The sequence below is a fragment of the Rhinatrema bivittatum genome, chromosome 5 (genome assembly GCF_901001135.1).
Source record: "Rhinatrema bivittatum chromosome 5, aRhiBiv1.1, whole genome shotgun sequence".
Lineage (NCBI taxonomy): Eukaryota > Metazoa > Chordata > Amphibia > Gymnophiona > Rhinatrematidae > Rhinatrema > Rhinatrema bivittatum.
The window spans coordinates 225780494-225801134 of record NC_042619.1 but is presented as its reverse complement, the minus strand read 5'-3'; the positions used below and the strand labels follow the sequence as shown (position 1 = coordinate 225801134).

The window sequence follows — 20641 nt, the reverse complement described above, 5'->3', positions numbered from 1 at the left end:
TCACCAGGTCAGGGCGCGCACCTACCTGTTGCACTGATTGACTGTCGGGCTCCTCCTCTTACTAAATACGTCACTGTGACGGTCGGCGAGCCTCGTTTTGACAGACAGGTATCGCTTAGGCGCCATATTGTGAGCGGAAGTAAAGAGTGTAAGACAAGGAAGCGTGTGTACTAGGGATCTCAGACAGCTCTGCTTCTAAGGAGAGTGCAGTTAAAGGGGAAATCTCTGAATAACTCTTTAAAAACACCAAACAAACCAGCAAGTCGCTTTAAAAATCCACATATCCCACCTAACGGAGTGTGTCTTATATTGTTTTAAACATCTCCTCTCCCCCCCCCCCCCCCCAACCTCAGTCCTGCGCGAGGATCTTTTCTTTTTGTCTTTTCTTACCGATCGCCTTTTAAAACAAGCGGGAAGAGGAGTGGAGAAAATGCCGCTGGCACAGCTGGCAGACCCGTGGCAGAAGATGGCAGTGGCGAGCGAGGTGAGAGGATTCTAATGGTTTTTGAAACTTGGTGGTGGTGGGTCAGTGACGGGACTTGGCGCGGCGCGAGGAGCGGCATCTGGGCTGGGCACAGGGTGCAGTGGTTTCTAGAGCTCGGGGCTGAGACTGCGGGAGGCCGGAGGGAGGAAAGGACCTTCCGCCTGTCTCCTTCCCCCCCCCCCCTGGTCCTAGCTGCTCTATTTGCCGAAACAGGAATGAAACTTGGGGGTCTGCCTTTTCTTTCAAGCAGCGTTTATCCCCCTCTTCTTTCTTTGTCATTCTGTCCCGTTAGTTAAAGGGTAGAATGTTTTGGATTTTTTTTTTTTTTTGGCTGCGTTCCAGTCGTTCGTGAGGGAATAAGAGGCAAGGGGTGTACGCACGGAAAAAGCCGGTCAAGTTGCTCAGGAAAACTTTCGTCCCGTGCGCGCGCGGTGCCGGGCCCTCTCCCCTCCAGTGCGACTAAAGCGCAAAAAAAAAAAAAAAAAAAGCGTGTGAGGGGTTAAGAGACAAGGAAAGGGGTAAAATGTGTGTAAATAGCAGGGCACATGCGGGGGGAGAAACCGTGCTGCCTTTGAGACCCCCACCGGAAGAATGCCTTCCTGAGCGGGCCGGGGAGAAGAGATAGCTTAGTATGCGCGGGTCCCCCGATTAAATATGGCAGTAACTTCCCCGACAGGTCCTTCGTAGTGCGGCAAGCAGGAGCGCCGGGTTTCTGATCCCGGAGCTCGCCCTTTTCTCTTGATGCCGCTGGGGCCATGGAAGTGACAGAACGAAGAGCCAAAGGGAGTGGGGCCTGGCACGGCTAGGGGGACGTCGCCGGTTTATAGGTGATATGACACCGCCGGTCCCCTCACCGCCTTGCCAGACCAAGCATTTATCATCGCCTCCCGGAAAAAAGAGGGAGTTGTTGCAGAAATGTTTCCTCATTTTCTGAAACAAGATATCATAAAAGTGTGTTGCATCTCTTGCCAGACTTTGATTGGGAAATGTTTTGTAGGTTTTAAAGGAGGTTGTGGACTAGTGTGGGTGACGTCAGTGTCCGGATGGCTGTAGTCCGAGCAGCAAAAATACACACACTTTGAGGACTTTGCTGCAATTAATGGTGCAATAGCCCTTTCATTTGTACTTCCAGTTTGTTGCTGGGATTTATGTAGCTTCAGAGTTTTAGTTGGTATTTGGAAATCCAAATCCTTACCAACACCGATACTTAAACCTTTTGTCTTTCCATGTGCTACTCTGACAGCATTGCGATTGATTTTAAAATGAGTTTCCAGCCCTGTGTCACTTTGTAAAAACGTGATCCACATTTTTCCTAGGTAAAATTTTCATGGTTTACAGTTTATATGTCTTTCGTTTAATTGCTATAAATCACTTAATAGAAGTTTATAACCAGTAAAAATATTTTGGTTTACTGTAATTTTTTCAGGAGCTGTCATCCCTTTTTATCTTGATTAAATTGTAAACTCTACTAAGCAGAGAATGTCTCTTATGTGTTTTTTACCCTGCTGTGTACCTAGAGTAGTGCTAGATACACAGCACTAGGTAGAAATGACAAATAGTAGTGCCCATCTGATGCCAGATTATAGGAGAATAATTTGAATTTTGCACTTTTTTTTAGTTAAACATTTTCAGAAGATCATTTTGAAAAGTGGATTTGGAAAAACAAATCTAGATGTGGAATAACATAGCCATAATTAAGCTTTATGCCAATAGTTGAACATTGGTGGAAGTGGTATTTGAAGGTCACTGTTTCATGCCCTTTAGTGATAGAATTTATTAATTCCGCACTGCTTTCAGGAGGACAGATGGTGACTGACTAGCTGTGACTTCATTTAGCATTCTACTACAAATACACTTTTGATGTGCTCATACCTTAATAAGTGAATATAGTGGCTTTGTCCTTAGTCATTGTGCAGAAATATGAATGTGAGATGCTGCTTATGAAAGTGTCATAAGTGAAACATTTGCTTTTAATTGAACAAAGGTCCTTATTCTTGCTTGTGAAAAGCTTTTTCATGCAAAGCAATTTTTCTCTAGCTTTAAGACTTCAGCCTGAATGCTTTGAAGATGGTTTTTAAACTTGAAATTATAGGGAACTGAGGAGTAGAAAATAGAGATGGGAATAGTTTATTTAGAGATATATTCCTAAAGCCATGTTTGTGGTGCAGCGGTTTTTAGGAAGGCTTGGTAAATGTTTCTCACCCACTCATCTTTTACTATTCTGATTATACTGATGTGACCTCAGTTCTTTAAGGCACTAACATTGTTTCAAGAGCTTGCATTTTTGTGCTTTAAATTTTAGTATGCTCTGGAGTGTGTTCAGATTTTTTAGGACTATAAATACACAACATCCAAGGAAATTTTAAGTTTTTTAGTTTAAGCTTAAAAAGTATCAGGGAAATCTATTTTGCAATTACATAATTTAATAAGCTTTAACCTTTTTGTGTTTTATATTAGAATGAAAAAATACAGTTTAAAGTAGTTTTATGTCAAGCAGGCATGCATTAGCAATAAAGCTGGGTAATGTCATCTGACTATATCAAAACTGACCCAGCTCTTAGAGCTCAATAAAGCCTTTACTTATATGTGAGAGTTCCGTGCGTTCACACAGCCTCATGAACCCCTCAGTCTTTCTTCATCTGAGCTACCGCACAGACATGTCTAGTCACTCTAAATTTAATTTTTTTTTTTTGGGCCTAGTGTCTTAAACTGCCTCATTGCTTGAATATTATTTTACTAGTGCCTTGGTAGCTCCTGAGTTTTTCGGTTCTAAAAGAAAAATTGAGACAATGTTGAGAAACATGGAGAAGCCCAAGGCCAAAAAGTTCTCCTGCAACCGTGGGCACTAGAAGTCCATCATAAAGCCAAAGAGGCAAAAACTCACAATAAAAACTTTAAAAAATATATCCAAAGCAGAAAGCCTGCGAGGGAGTCTGTTGGACCGTTAGATGATCGAGGGGTTAAACAGGCACTTAGGGAAGATAAGGCCATCGCAGAAAGATTTAACAATTTCTGTGCTTCAGTGTTTACTGAAGAGGATGTTGGGGACATCCTCGTTCCAGAGACTGTTTTCCAGGGTGATGATTCAGATGAACTGAACCAAATCATAGTGAACCTGGAAGATGTGTTAGGCCAGATTGACAAACTGAAGAGTAGTAAATCACACCCCAGGGTTCTGAAAGAAATAAAAAATGAAATTTCAGACCTATCATTAAAATCATCCGTTGTACCTGAGGATTGGAAGATGGCCAATGTAAACCCAATATTTAAAAAGCAGTGATCTGGGAAACCATAGACCAGTGAGCCTGACTTCAGTTCCAGGAAAAATCATGAAAATTGTTATAAAGATTAAAATCACAAAACATTTAGATAGACATGGCTTAATGGGACATAGCAGCATGGATTTACCCAAGGGAAGTCTTGCCTCAGAAAACACCAACTTTTTTTTTTGAAAGGGTGAATAAATGTGGACAAAGGTGAACCGGTAGATGTAGTGTGTATTTGGATTTTTAGAAGGTGTTAGACAAAGTCCCACATGAAAAGCTTCTAAGAAAACTAAAAAGTCATGGGATAGGAGGCGATGTCCTTTTGTGGATTGCAAGCTGGTTAAAAGATAGGAAACAGAGTATGATTAGTTTGTTTTCACAGTGGAAAAAGATAAACAGTGGAGTGCCTCAGGGATCTGTACTTGAACCAGTTTAATATTTGGATACTTGCCAAGTACTTGTGACTTGGATTGGTCACTGATGGAATCAGGATAGTTTGCTTGATGCACCCTTGTCTATCCCAGTATGGCAATTCTTATGTTCTTATAGAGAGACATACTGTCTGACACCACTGTTTGAGCCCTGACCATGACGCTTCAAACTGTTACCGTGCCTGGAAAATGGAGGCCCCACAAAAGGCACCAGTGAGTAAAAGTCCCAGCACTAGGCCAAGCAGCAGAACCTCTCCTCGTTGAGGAGCAAAGAGTCATTTGGCTCCCAGTGCAAGAAAGTTGATGTGTGAATCATTCCCTCTCAATCCTACAAGCAGAAGAAAATTCTTCCCTCACCCCTCTCCCATCATAGCTCCAGCTTCTGGATCTGCTTCAAGTCAGGGGTTGAGTATGGCACAGAAACCTGTGATGCCAGAGGAGCCAAAGGGGGCCACCCTGACAATTGTTCCCTGGGAGCTGAAAGTCAGTGCCATCAGTACAAGGTTATCCTGAAGCTGGGCCTTCCTTTTCAAAGGCAGGACCTAGCCTTGCTGGCATAGGTGCCATTGTTGTTAATAGTGTGGAAGATATCTATAGCCTGAATCATCTATTGCCCGATGAAGGGCAAGCCTTTGCAGGAGAAGAACATCAGTAGGGATTCTCCCAGGGAAGGGGACCCATTAGAAAAGAAATGTATGAAGCTCCTAGAACTAGATAGTTCGCTGTTAGAAAGACAGAGCATTCTCAGCTGTAGAAGTGTTCCTTTAAAGGGAAGTCACATGAAGAGGAACTAAGGGACACCAGAGGCCACCAGGAGGATGCTGGTCCACTTATTCACAAGTTCTAAGGCTGATGGAGGATCAGCTGGAGGAAGTTAAACCTAAGGGAGACCCTATCCTTATAGGAATCAAGAAGCCTGCAAGAGCCTTTCCAGTCCACTCAGCAGTCCAAGATATGATTGAAGCAGAATAGGAGGTATTGGAGTTAAGCTTAAGAAGCAGGAGGATGATGAAAAAATTGTATTTGGTGGAACGACATGAGAGGGATTACTGCATCAGCTTAAAGTTTGATGCAGCACTACGAGCATTGGTGAGAAGAACTACGATGCCAGTTAGGGGGAGGGACCCTCAAGCCAGGAAAGTGGAGTCTCTATTAAAAAGAGCCTTTGAGTTGTCGAGCATGGTGCTACACGTGGCGGTCTGTGGCAAATATGTAGAAAGAGCACTAGTTCGCTGGATGCAGCAGATCCTGCTAGGTGTGGACCGAGAAGGGTCACATCTAAGTGCAGAGACAGCACAGATGGAATCAGTGGCGTCTTTTATCTCATAAACCTTATATGACCTCTCAAGTTTTCATTAAGTAGGTGGCAACAGAGCTTATGGCTAGGCTGCTGCTGTGGCTGAGGAACTGGGTGGCAGACTCCTCTTCCAAAGCCAGGTTATGTTAACTGCCATTTAAAGAGAGAGTACTGTTTGAAGAATTAAATTGGTGAAGGACCTCAGAGAATCAAAGCCAAAGAAACTGCCAGAGATTAGGGCTAGAAGGTCCACTAAGATAGGAGCGGCGTTGCAATGGCCAATGGTCAACAGGCAGTGCACACTGGCTAGGACCCAGAGTTCAAGAGCAACCAGACCACTAGGAAGGATCCAGCCCTTTTGTGGGACCAGACATATCCTAAGAGAGGTTAGCAGTAGAAACCCACTTACCAGTAATGACCCTTTGCAGGCCTATTCCTCACTTCCATCAGTAGGAGGGAGATTACAGAGATACTATAAGGAGTGGGCCAGGATCACAGGAGACTGGTGGGTTCTTGACAAAATAAAAAGAGGATATGTGCCAGAACTGAAATTTCCAGTAAAGGAGTCCTTTTCTGCCATCACCATGCAACCCAAGCAAGTAAAAGGAAGTGCGGAGACAATAGTCAAGCGACTTCAGTTGTAGGCAATAGTAGCAGTCCTGTGGGAAGAAAGAGGAAAAGGAGCCTACTCAGTCTACTTTGTCATTCCAAGAAGGAAGGAACATTTCAACTTTATGCTAGATCTGAAGTCAGTGAATTGGACTTTGAAGGTACCACATTTTTGTATGGAGACGCTAGGGATGGTAAAGAGAGCAGTAAGAAAAGAAGCGTTTCTGTCTTCTCTAGTTCTCTGAGGCATACCTTCACATCCCAATCAGAAAGAGTTCCAGTGCTTTGCAGTGCTAGGCCAGCATTATCAGTTCAAGGCTTTGGGCTGATTACAGCTCCAAAGATATTTACAAATGTTATGGTGGTAGCAGCCTTCCTTTGCAAAGGAGGAATCAAAGTACATCTGTACCTGGGCGATTGGCTAATAAGAAGCAGTACCTTTCAGGAAGGCTGCTAAGTGACTGAGTAATCAAGGTATTAGAGAACTTAGGTTGGGTGGTGAACAAGGCCAAGAGTCACTTGCACCCCTCCCAGATGCTGGTCTACCTAGGAGTGCAGTTTGATACAAGGCGGGAAGAGTGTTTTTAACAGAAGAAAGTATAGACAAGTTGCAGCATCAAATAAAGGCATTGTTGAGCTCCATAACCCTTCCCCCCCACCTCCCCCCGAGCATGGATGTACCTACTGGATTTGTGGTAAATGGCAATGGCATTCAAAATGGTGCCCTGGGCAAGAGCACATATGAGATTGTTGCAGAGCACCCTATTATTCAGGTGGTCACCTTGAAGCCAGGAATTCAAGAAGAACGTCCCCTTGAGCATACAGACCAGGAGGTGCCTGCATTGGTGGTGCCAGCCTGGAGCCTCCACAGTGGATCACATTAAAAGATGCAAGCAGATTAAGGTGAGAGGCAGGTGGTGCAAGGGCCCTGGTCACAACTGGAGGAATCATTCTCTTTGAACCACTTGGAGACCAGCGGTGAACAGACTGGTTCTAACAAGCTTTCTGCTAAAAGGAGAAGGGAAGCCAGTTAGTGTTTTTGGACACTGCCACAGCAGTGGCCTATGTGAACAGGCAAGGAGGGGACAAGAAGCCTGAGGAAGCATCTCTGATTATGAGTTGGGCAGAGATACATCTCAAAGAAATTTAAATGCTCCATATAGAAGGAACAGAGAATATTCAGACTATTTTCCTCAGCTGCCAGAAATTGGTTCCAGGAGAATTGGATGTCTCAGAAGAGGCTCTCATTCAAATAGTGGACACATGGAGGAGACATCAGTGAGATCTGATGGCCACCAAAAAGAGCACCAAAACAAGACATTGGAGAGAATTGGTGGTGGGGGGAGGGGGAGCAGAGGGATAGAGACACAGTCACAGAGGTGGCCCACAGACATATTACATCTTTCCACCCTGCCTAATGGTAGGGAAAGTGGTGAGCAGAATAGCGGACCATCCAGGGCAGGTTGTCGTGGTCACAGGAGACTGGTCAAGATGCCTGTAGTATGTAGACCTAGTCATACCGAAAGTGAGAGATTGTCAGGTTCAAAATGGGGCCAAGGCTCCTGAAAAAAGGACCCATAATCATGGAGGATTCAGCACAGTTCTCTTATGGACTGGCTTTTCAAAAGAACTGGCTTAGAAAGAGGGGTTATTCTGACCAAGTAATTGCAACCCTCCTGAGAGCAAAAAATAAGTCCACCTTGCTAACATACATTAGAATCTGGAGAATTTTTGAGAACTGGAGCAAACAAACAGGCCGATTCAGAAAAACGCGCGGGAGAGCTGGCGAGCGCACAGGCCACTCTCCTGGGCGCGCGATTCAGGAGGGTGGCCTATGCAAATTAGGGCCCGCGGTTAAAGGAGGCGCTAGGGACACTAGCATGTCCCTAGCGCCTCCTTTTTCACAGGAGCAGCGGCTGTCAGCGGGTTTGACAGCCGACGCTCAATTTTGCTGGCGTCGGTTCTCAAACCCGCTGACAGCCACGGGTTCGGAAAATGGACGCTGGCATAATTGATCGTCCGTCTTCCGACCCGCGGGCCGATTTTTACTTTTTTTTTACTTTTGGGGCCTCCGACTTAATATCGCCATGATATTAAGTTGGAGGGTGCACAGAAAAGCAGTTTTTACTGCTTTTCTGTGCCCTTCCCCGGCGCCGGCAGGGGAAGTGCACAGCCTTTGGGCAGGCGTTAATTTCTGAAATGGCTGCACATTTTACTTTCTGTATCATGTGGGAATAACTAATAGGGCCATCAACATGCATTTGCATGTTGCAGGCGCTATTAGTTTCGGGGGAGTTGGACGCACGTTTTCGACGCGCTATTACCCCTTACTGAATAAGAGGTAAAGCTATCGCGTCGAAAACGTGCGTCCAAATGTGGGTTAACAGTGCGCTCCACTGTACTTTATCGGCCTGATAGAAAAGTGCAACTCCGCAAAGCAGAGTTAGCGACGATTCTGCAATTCCTTCAAGACAGGCTGGACAAGGACCTGGTGATAAATTCACTAAGGGTCCAAATGTCAGTCATGTGCTACAGGGGACAAGTGAATGGCTTCTCCATAACGACTTATCCAGGTGCCTGTTTTCTGACAGGGGTGAAGCACTTATGGCTGCCACTGTGAAACTGCTATTACTATCATTGGGTCTTGAATTTGGTCCTGAGGCTCTATTTGAACACCTCAAGAAGATTTTGCTAAAAAAAAACTTACACTGAAGATAGTTCTGTTTGTGGTAGTTTGCTCAGCAAGGAGAATTTCAGAGTTACAGGCCTTGTAATATAGGGAACCATACCTGTCCTCAAGAGAAGAAGGTAACTGAAAGGGGGACAATAAGTAAATCTACAGCTCTAGCACTAAACTTTCAAAAGGGGGTCTGATAAAATGAGAAAAATAGAAAAAACCTGAAAGCTGCAGCTACAAATGTTGAGTATACAACAGGCATGGACATTATTTAAAAATTCACTCAATACAAAAAAAGGAGGATGTATTGTGTTCTATTTTATAATTTTTTAAAGTGCTAAATAAATTATCCTTATCAACTCATTACATAGGAACGAATATCATCAGTATTAGTGCAAATGGAATTTAATCCATCGCCTCTCGCCATGCAATGGGCCTCAGGCAAATTCAGCGTTTATTCAAGCACTTGGTGTATAATCATTTGGTATCGTTCCTCTATTTATTCAAAGGCATTTTTTAATTCTTATCCACTAAAAAAATTTATTTTATTTTCAAAATTCATTTTATCCCAAAACCCAAAAACTCATTTATGTGTTTATAAAATCTCTTATACTTATTTTATCCTTGCATAAGTTAAATGTCCACCGTCATTTAATTCGTTCAATCATTGAAATCCTAGAATAAAATCCTAGAATAAATTATACTTAGCCCCACTGTAGATGTATTGTTTCTCAGATTGTCCCAAAATGAATTTTGAAAATAAAATAAAAAAATTTTTTTTAGTGGATAAGAATTAAAAAATGCCTTTGAATAAATAGAGGAACGATACCAAATGATTATACACCAAGTGCTTGAATAAACGCTGAATTTGCCTGAGGCCCATTGCGTGGCGAGAGGCGATGGATTAAATTCCATTTGCACTAATACTGATGGTATTCGTTCCTCTGTAATGAGTTGATAAGGATAATTTATTTAGCACTTTAAAAAATTATAAAATAGAACACAATACATCCTCCTTTTTTTGTATTGAGTGAATTGGTAGGTGAGGATATTTAGCTTCTGGTGATTGATTCATTATTTAAAAATACCATTTAAAAAGTGCAGTTCAGGTGTCTTCCTCACATTAAAAAAAAAGGTGGAAGGGAAGACCAAATAACTGCTGACATGGTTGAAAGGCAAAGTGAGAGAGACGTTTTAGCCAAAAAAACTTCCTTCAAAAATTGGAAGAAGGATCTATCTGAAGAAATTTGGAAAAAGCAATAAAGCCTTGTCAAGTTAAAATGAAAACATTGATAAGATAGGCTAAGAGAGAATTTGAAAAGAGGCAGATCATAAAGGCAAAAACTCATATAATCTTTTTTAAATATATCAAAAGCAGGAAGCCTGTAAGGGAGTCGGACTGTTTAGAGGGGCACTTAGGGAAGATAAGGCCATCGCAGAAAGACTTAGACCAATACCGTAAAGTGCGCTTTTTAATTCGGTTTGTACGTATGTTTTGGACACGTCTCCACAACTTCTTATACAATAACGGGTTTAGCACAGGTGTTAATTTCTGAGCAGCCTGAAAAAGTGTACAGAAAGACAGAAAATATTGCTTTTCTGTACATTCTCCGACTTAATATTGTAGCGATATTAAGTTGGAGGAACCAAAGGGTAAAAGGAAAGATTAAAAACAAAAAGTGCTGGCGAGTCAGGTTAGGAAAACGAGCACTCTATTTTGCGAGCATCCATTTTCCTAACTCATGGCTGTGCACCGGTTAGGGAAACAGACACTTGTAAAATTGAGCGTCCATTTTCCAAACCCCCTGACAGCCACCTTTCCTGGGCCAAGGAGGTGCTAGGGCTGCGCAGTTGTCCTTGGTGCCTCCTTTTAGCGCAACCTCTCATTTGCATTCTGTAACACATGCGCAGGAGAGGGGGGTTGAGCAGGCGCCAAAAACAGATGCACTTTTTTAGTCTGTCCATACTGTATCGGCCTGATAATGAATTCTTTGCTTTGGTGTTTACTAAAGAGGATATGGGGTGATACCCATTCTGGAAATGGTTTTCAAGGGTGATGATTCAGATGAATTGAACCAAATCACAGTGAACATGGAAGATGTAGTAGGCCAGATAGATTGAAGAATAGCAAATTGTCCGGACCAGATGGTATACACCCAAGGCTTCTGAAAGAACTCAAACATGAAATTTCATATCTATTACTAGTAATTTGAAACCTATCATCTAAATTGTCCATTGCATCTGAAGACTGGCCAACGTAACCCCGATATTTATTTAAAAAGGGCTCCACGAGAGATCCGGGAAACTATAGACTTCAGTGCTGGGAAAAATCATGGATAACTATTCTGAAGATCAAAATCACTGACTATATAGAAATACTTGATTTTTCTGGAGACTCAAGGAGTCCCTATTACAAGACTCTAATTACAATAACTTTGTCAATAACGTTATCCAAATGTTTTTTCTAGATAATGACAACTCAGTCATGTCACCTCTAACAGTATGGGATTGTTTCAAGGCCTTTATCAGAGGTTTTTTCATTTCTAGGAGCACATTCCTTAAGTGTCAGAAGGAGGAGGCATGCTTAAATCTCTGTCACTCCATTGCACTTTTATCCCAGAAACCTCAAATAAACATAGCTAGGGATACTCTATCACTTCTCTGGAAAGCTAGAGAGGATCTAAAACGATTGGAATCCTTCAGAATGGCCCATCTTCTCGAATTAACAAAACAGGAATACTTTGAAGGAGGTGAAAAATGGGCAAACTGCTTGCTCATAAGCTGAAAAAGATAACCGTCCAAAACTTTATTCTAAAAATCAAAGATACTAATGATTGCATATTATCTACTAACTCAGATATCACTGGGCAACAATGAAAGTGTTACTGACCTAAAAAGGTCCTACTCTAGTATCTTGATGTGCTGAACACGAATATGACCATGAAAAGTTTTTATTGGCTCTCGTTTTGAAGATATTAATATAGTTCACTTTCTATGTTTAGTCATGTAAATTTATCCAGTAGGACTGTAAATAAGCCTAGAATGATGTAATATTGCATCATATTGCATAATACCATCATGCACACATCATCCAGAGTTTATTACATCATTTTCTGATGCAATGCAGTTCTACTGCCATGCTGCTGCTGAGTAAGCTGACGTCAGCAGTGTACTATATGAAGCCCAGTCAGAAAGGGTGAGCATTTGAAATATTCATGCTGGCTGACTACTGCTGGACACTCCGCAGAGATGTTCCTGAACAGGTGTACAAGAGACAAGCAAAGAAATCTAAGACGTAGTCTATGACTTCATTTTTCAAACGGTATTAACCGTAGGTCTCCTACTATTGGCATACAATTCAAGATGTAATTATATTATTGCATATTACAAAAAAACTAGAGCCAATTTTGCATTTTCACAGTCACATTCATGTTTAGCACATGGAAATGTATAAGAATTGACTAATTTCATTTCTGTAACATGACTTTTGTGAAAATTTGTTGCCCAGTGTATTCGGCAACGCTTTCTTAACTTTTATACAGACCTTTAGAGCCCAGATACTTCCATCAATCCATATTTCATTGAAGAGTATCTAGAAAACATTTTCCTTCCATATCTGACGAGACACGTGATGCTCTTGATAGGGAAATTACTAGTCCTGAAATTTTATTCGCCACTAAAAATCTTAAAACTGGAAAAGCTCCAGGTCCAGATGGGCACTTGGCCAAATTTTATAAACAATTTGCTCCTTATCTTGTGTCCCATTGCAGAAACATTTCAACTATTTATGAATGGGAGGCTCATTGCTTCCAAATTCTAATTTAGCTGGAATCACCATCATTCTGAAACCAGGTAGAGATCCCACGCTTTGTGGTTCTTACTAGAGATGTGAATCGGAACCAGAATCGGATCCGATTTTAGTTCCGATTCACATCTCTAGTTCTTACCGACCTATTTCTTTAGTAAACCTGGACTTAAAGTTATTAGCCAAAATACTAGCCAGTCGTCTCAACTGTTTTATAAGCCAGATTATTCATTCAGAGCAAGCTGGCATTATTCCAGGCAGAATGGCAAGTGACAATATTTGGAAAATTTTAAATATAATTTGGGCAGCTGACAAGGGGAAAATAGCCACCCTTCTACTGGCCATAGATGCTGAAAAAGCATTCGATATGGTCCACTGGCAATATCTATTTGCTACCCTAGGTAAATTGGGCTTTGGCTCTAAATTTCTAAATTGGGTGTGCTCCCTTTATGATAACCCGAAAGCTTGTCTCAAAATTAATGGAGGCTACTCAGATTCCTTTCTGGTGCAGAGAGGCACCAGACAGGGTTGTCCTCTCTCGCCTCTATGTTTTGCATTAGTTTTGGAACACTTGACTATAACCATTCGAAGCAACACACAAATTACTGGTTTCCAAATTATCTCCCAATCCTTTAAACTTTTATTGTTTGCAGATGGCATATTATTCACCATTAGTAATCCATATTTGTCTCTGCAAGCTATTGAATTCGATTTGGCCCAATTTAGTAAGGTCTCTGGTTTTTAAATTAACTGGGACAAATCCGAGATCCTTACTATATCATGTGATCCCCAGTTTAAGATTTAAAAAAAAAAAATCATCACCCATTCAAATGGTCCCACCAAAAGATTAAATACTTAAGAGTGTATATTGGTGGATCCCTTAAGGAACCTTTTGTGTTGAACTGCACTCCTTTAATGAGAAAAATCCATCTGGACCTAGAAAAATGGGAACGCCTTTCTCTCTCCTGGCTTGGGAGAATCTCCACAATTAAGATGAATGCCCTACCAAGGTTTTTATACTCGTTTCAATCTCTACCAATCTAAATACGTAATGTTTTGCTTAAATAATGGCAAATAAAGCTTTTTCACTTTATATGGAAAAGACACCCTCCCACAGTTGCCCAAACGGTCCTTTTCCAATCTAAAGAAAATGGAGGTCTAGGAGTCCCTAACCTAATTTGGAATTATGTAACAGCCCAGTTTTGGCACAGTACACATGCAAGTAAACAGTGGGTTCAAGTAGAACAATTTTGGCAACGGGGAATGCCCTTAACAGCAACAGTGTGGCAACCTAGACAAACTAGGCGAGACTGCTCAGAAATAGCCCCGACTACTAAGCACACTGAAGGTGTGGGATACTTGGAAACGTTGTCTAGTGGGTCCAAAACCTTATTTTCACTTGTCACGTGTCTTCCATAACTCAGCTTTCCCTCCCCGCTCATCTTTACAATCCTTTAAATGTTGGAAAGAGAAGGGAATCTTATTGTTAGGAGATGTTTGTGTAAATGGGAAAATGGTTTCTTTTGACACTTTGAGAGAGAAATACAAACTACCCAATTCTGAATTTCTCTCATATTTGCAAATTAAACATTTTAAGGATAACATCAAAGACAGAGACTGGCTCCAGAGTGAGAAATCTTTATTTGAAGGATTCTGTACACTAGCCCACTACATGAAAAAGGTGATCTCTAAAATTTATAATATACTAAATGGTAAATTGAAGGACAAGCCCACCCACTTAAAGACCTGGGAACATGATCTCGATTGTGTTCCTAGTGAGGACACCTGGTTGCTTTGTCTTTCAAGCAATAAGGAAATCCTCTATTTCATCATTAATAAGAGAAGAACAGCCATAAATTGTTACACTGGTGTATGTTACTCCGGCAAAATTACATAAATTTAGTTCTAAAACAAGTAAAAACTGTTGGAGGGGTTGTCTTTCTAAAGGTACTTTTCTACATATGTGGAGGAACTGTTTTAAGGTACAGCATCTCTGGCAGCAGATTTCGGCTATCCTTTCCAGGATTTATAACTCTAAAATTCAATTGACATCAGACTTGGCACTATTAAATCACCAAATCTGCAGTGAGGATCTACCTTCCCATCCTCTGATCCAGCATGTCTGCTTAGCAACAAGAATGGAGATAGCATACTCTTGGAGATTGGACTGTGCTCCACTACTTTCTAGAGTCTTGGCTCAGTTGGACACAATCTGCAACATGAACAAAATAACAGCAGCAAAATACTGCGGACTTAATATGTTTCATTCCGTATGGGACCCATATTTACTTTGGAGAAGAAATAATTCCTAAATCTCTTCTGTTAGAAGGTATCTGACACACTTCCATTAATCCATTCCTTTCTTGCTATATAATGGTTCATATAGACATTCTTTTAATTTCTAAAAATGTATTTTCCTTATGGAGAGGCAGCAAGGGTGGTGGGGGGGGGGGGGAGAAAAGATGTAACGTATCGATTGTCATTGTCTAAACAATATTTGTATTTTTGTGCAGTTTGTTCACAATAAAATGTTAATTAAAAAAAAAAGACATAGTTGAAGGGACACAGCCAGCATAGATTTTCTCAAGGGAAGTAATGCCTCACAAATCTATTTTTTTTTTTTTGAAGGGATTAATAAACGTGTATAAAGGTGAGCTGAAAGATTTACTGTATCTGCATTTTGAGAAGGCATTTGACAAAGTCCCCTATGAGTCTTCTAAGAAAATGAAAGTCATGGTATAAGAAAATGCCATACTGGGTCAGACCAAGGGTTTATCAAGCCCAGTATCCTGTTTCCAACCATGGCCAATCCAGGCTATAAGTACCTGGCAAGTACCCAAAAACTGTCTATCCCATGCTACTGATGCTAGTAATAACAGTGGCTATTTTCTAAGTCAGCGATTAATAGCAGGTAATGGACTTCTCCTCCAAGAACTTATCCAAACCTTTTTTAACCCAGCTACACTAACTGTACTAACCACATCCCCTGGCAACAAATTCCAGAGTTTAATTGTGCGTTGAGTGAAAAAGAATTTTCTCTGATTGGTCTTAAATTTGCTACATGCTACCTTCATGGAGTGCCCCCTAGTCTTTCTATTATCCGAAAGAGTAAATAACCGAGTCACATTTACCCCTTCTAGGCCTCTCATGATTTTAAAGACCTCTATCATATCCCCCCTCAGCCGTCTCTTCTCCAATCTGAACAGTCCTAACCTCTTTCCTCATAGGGGAGCTGTTCCATTCCCTTTATCATTTTGTTTGCCCTTCTCTGTACCTTCTCCATCGCAACTATATCTTTTTTGAGATGCGGCGACCAGAATTGTACACAGTATTCAAGGTGCGGTCTACACCATGGAACGATACAGAGGCATTATGACATTTTCCGTTTTATTCCCTATTCCCTTCCTAATAATTCCTAACATTGTTTGCTTTTTTGACTGCCGCAGCACGCTGAGCTGACAATTTCAGTATTATCCACTATGAGGCCTAGATCTCTTTCCTGGGTGGTAGCTCCTAATATGGAACCTGACATTGTGTGACTATAGTGTGGATTTTTTCCCTATATGCATCACCTTGCACTTATCCACATTGAATTTCATTTGCCATTTGGATGCCCAATTTTCCAATCTCACAAGGACCTCCTGCAATTTATTTATTTATTTATTTATTTATTTATTTATTTATAGATTCTTTTATACCGTGGTACGTATAGACATACATCACCTCGGTTTACAGTGAAACAATAAATTAGCAACAGGCTTTACATGTAACAGTTAAAAAAAAAAAACAGTAAAATATTTGACAGCAACAGGCTTTACAGAAACAAGGTTTTTAAAGATAATATGCATACATCATTAAATATCAAACAATAAAATATAAATAACCATGTATTCGCAGGAGCAAATTAACTGTCAGCAGCGAGACCAATGTCACATTGCATACAATAGCCTAAATTGAGTAACAATGGGGGGGTATGGAATAGCAGAATGTAAATACAAAATGCGAGGAAAAGAACTTGGAGCCAGTGAGGAATAATAAGGGATAGCTGAATTTTTAGGTTAGATGAGGTTCATAGAGTGAATGCTTGTTCAAACAACCATGTTTTAAGGTTTTGATTGAAGGTTTTGTGACAGGATTCAAGACGCAGGTCCAACGGCATGTTGTTCCAGATTTTGATACCCGCTATGGAGAATGATCGGTCTATGGTGGAAACGTGTTTGATGTGTTTTAGTGGATGGACAGCTAATTTCGCTTGGTGAATATTTCTAATTGGTCTGTTGGAGGTGCGAAAAATGAGCTGATCAGAGAACCATTGCATCTCTTGGTTGTGAATTGATTTGTGGATGAGTGAGAGAACTTTAAAAGTAATTCTGAAGGATTCGGGTAGCCAATGTAGGAACATGAGTGCTGGAGTAATATGTTCATGCCGTCGAGTATTAGTAATTAAACGAGCAGCGGCATTCTGCAACATCTGAAGAGGTTGAATTGTGCTTTTAGGGAGACCCAGTAGTAGTGCATTACAATAGTCAATCTTTGGTAGAATTGTGGCTTGTAACACCGTCCGGAAGTCCTGAGGATGTAATAACGGTTTAATTCTTTTCAAAGTATGTAACTTGAAGAAGCCACTCTTGATTGTGGTTGAGATGAAATTGTTCAAAGTAAGGTGATTATCAATAATAACCCCAAGGCTGCGGACCTGCTTTAGCTTAGTATGGTCTGTTGTTGAGGATTTATCACAATCCGCTTGTTATTTAATTACTCTGAATTATTTTTTATCATCTGCCTCACTTGTCGTATTCCTTTCCAGATCATTTATAAATATATTGAAAAGCACGGGTCCCAGTACACATCCCTGAGGCACTCCACTGCCCTCCCCCTTACACTGAGAACATTTTCCATTTAATCCTACTCTCTGTTTCCTGGCTTTTAGCCAGTTTGTAATCCACAAAAGGTCATCGCCACCTATCCCATGACTTTTTACTTTTCCTAGAAGCCTCTCACGAGGAACTTTGGCAAATGCCTTCTGAAAATCCAAATACACAACCAGTTCACCTTTATCTACATGTTTATTAACTCCTTCAAATAAGTGAAACAGATTTGTGAAGCAAGACTTGCCTTGGGTAAAGCCAAGCTGACTTTGTTCCATTAAAACATGCCTTTCTATATGTTCTGTGATTTTGATCTTTAGAACACTTTCCACTATTTTTCCTGGCACTGAAGTCAGGCTTAACTGGTCTGTAGTTTCCTTGGTCGTCCCTGGAGCGCTTTAATGTAATCCCATTATTTAAGCCACCCTCCAGTCTTCAGGTACAATGGATGAGTTTAATGATAGGTTACAAATTTTTACTAATAGATCAGAAATCTCATTTTTTAGTTCCTTCAGAACCCTGGGGTGTATACCATCCGGTCTAGGTGATTTACTGCTCTTCAGTTTTAAATCAGGCCTACCACATCTTCTAGGTTTACAGTTATTTGGTTCAGTCCATCTGAATCATTACCATGAAAACCTTCTCTGGAACTGGTATCTCCCCAACATCCTCTTCAGTAAACACCGAAGCAAAGAAATCATTTAATTTTTCTGCGATGGCCTTATCTTCTCTGAGTGCCCCTTTAACCCCTCGATCATCTAATGGTTCAACTGACTCCCTCGCAGGCTTTCTGCTTTGGATATATTTTTAAAAGTGTTTACTGTGAGCTTTTGCCTCTATGACCAACTTCTTTTCAAATTTTCTTATCAATGTCTTGCATTTAACTTGCCAACGCTTTTGCTTTATCCTATTTTCTTCTGTTGGATCCTTCTTCCAATTTTTGAATGAAGATCTTTTGCTAAAATAGCCTTTTTCACCTCACCTTTTAACAATGCTGGTAATCCTTTTGCCTTCCACCTTTCTTAATGTGTGGAATACATCTGGATCATGCTTCTAGGATGGCATTTTTTTTAATAATGTCCACACCTCTTGCACACTTTTTACCTTTGTAGCTGCTCCTTTCAGATTTTTTTTTCTATTTTTCTCATTTTATCAAAGTTTCCCTTTTGAAAGTTTAGCACTAGAGCTGTGGATTTGCTTATTGTCCCCCTTCCAATCATTAATTCAAATTTGATCATATTAAGATCACTGTTGCCAAGCGACCCCCACCACCGTTACGTAACTCACCAAATCCTGTGCTCCACTGAGAATTAGATCTAAAATTGCTCCTTTTACCTGAACTAATTTCTCCATAAAACTGTCATTTATTCCATCCAGGAACTTTATCTCTCTAGCATGTCCCGATGTTACATTTACCCAGTCAATATTGGGGTAATTGAAATCTCCCATTATTACTGCACTACCAATTTGGTTAGTTTCCCTAATTTCTCTTAGCATTTGACTGTCCGTCTCACCATCTTGGCCAGGTGGACGGTAGTGTACTCCTATCACTATACTCTTCCCCAACACACGAGATTTCTACCCATAAAGATTCGATTGTGTATTTAGTCTCATGCAGAATGTTTATCCTGTGTGGACTCTATGCCATCCTGGACATAAAGCACCACCCCGCCTCCTGGGTGCTCCTCTCTGTCACTGAGATATAATTTGTACCCTGGTATAGCACTGTCCCATTGGTTATCCTCCTTCCACCATGTCTGTGAGATGCCCTTTAAGTCTGCTATCATTATCTGCTTTATATTCTCATTCTCCCATCTTCTTAGACTTCTGGCATTAGCATACAAACATTTCAAAGTGTGTTTTGTTGTATTTTCATTCTGCTTTTGAATTAATAGAGATAATTAGCTCAGGTTTGTTTTTAGTCACAGACACTTGGACTACTTTTCTTATTATTGGAACCTCACTATTGGGATGCCCTAATTCTAATAAATCATTAGTGTTCTTTGAAAATAACTCCCTCCAAGCCATGCGCCGCTGAGCGACTGTCTGCTTTCACCATAGAGCAGTTTTTAAACTAGAACAATCTCCTTTTTAAAGGTTAGCACCAGCAGTCTGGTTCCACCCTGGTTAAGGTGGAGCCCATCCCTTCGGAAAAGCTTCCCCCTTCCCCAGAAGGTTCCCCAGGTCCTTACAAAACTGCATTCTGTGCACTTCCCCGGCGCCGGCAGAAATTAACGCCTACCTTTGGGTAGGCGCTAATTTCTTAAAGTAAAATATGCGGCTTGGCTGCACATTTTACTTACTGTATCGCGCGGGAATACCTAATAGGGCCATCGACATGCATTTATATGTTGCGAGCGCTATTAGGTTCGGGGGGGTTGGACACGTGTTTTCGACTGAATAAGGGGTAAAGCTAGTGTGTCAAACGCTTGTCCAGTCGCGGGTTAACAGTGTACTGTACTGTATCGGCCTGTAAGAGCCTAAATTTGGCTTCCAAAATCTCCCTCCCAACATTTTGTTATGTCGTTGGTACCCACATGTACCACAACAACCGGCTCCTCCCCAGCACTGTCTAAAATCCTTTCTAGGTGATGCATGAGGTTCCACCTCCTTTGCACCAATTAGGCATGTTTCCAGGCGATCCTCACGCCCACCAGCTACCCCGCTGTCTCGATTCCTAATAATCGAATCGCCAAATATAACGGCCGACCTAAACCTTCCCTCCTTGGTAGTAGCCCTTGGAGACACATTCTCGATGCGAAAGGATAATGCACCACCTGGAGAGCAGGTCCTTGCTACAGGATCCTTTCCTGCTGCGCCAGGTTGATGCTCTCCGATCATGAGACCTTCTCCAAGGCAGCACCAGGACTGCAATTCTCAAGTTGGGACTTGGTTACTGTGTCCCTGAAGGTCTCATTTATATACTTCTCTGTCTGCCTCAGCTCCTCCAGATCTGCCACTCTAGCCTTCAGAGATCGGACTCGTTCTCTGAGAGCCAGGAGCTCTTTGCATCGCATGCACATGTACAACTTCTCACAGGTTAAAAAATCATACATGTGATACTCGATGCAAAAGACTGAAAGGCCTCCCCTCTTGCTACCGGGCTGCTGCCTTCATCTCAGATTTGTTAAGTTTTAGGTTGTAATGGGAGTAGGAATATGTCTAATTAGCGTCCTTTAAATGTATTAGTGTATTGGTATGTTT

The 20641-nt window shown here is 41.4% G+C and overlaps 1 protein-coding gene across 2 annotated transcripts in view; it reads left to right on the top strand.

Moving 5' to 3' along the window:
* The first annotated feature begins 357 nt into the window (after nucleotides 1-357).
* RPS6KA3 (ribosomal protein S6 kinase A3) overlaps nucleotides 358-20641 on the top strand; it is a 334699-nt gene continuing 314415 nt past the window's right edge. For both annotated transcript variants that reach the window (XM_029603390.1, XM_029603389.1), the window contains exon 1: nucleotides 358-484. In XM_029603390.1, the coding sequence (XP_029459250.1) occupies nucleotides 431-484 (54 nt within the window). In that variant the 5' untranslated portion in view covers nucleotides 358-430. The remainder of the gene's footprint in view (nucleotides 485-20641) is intronic.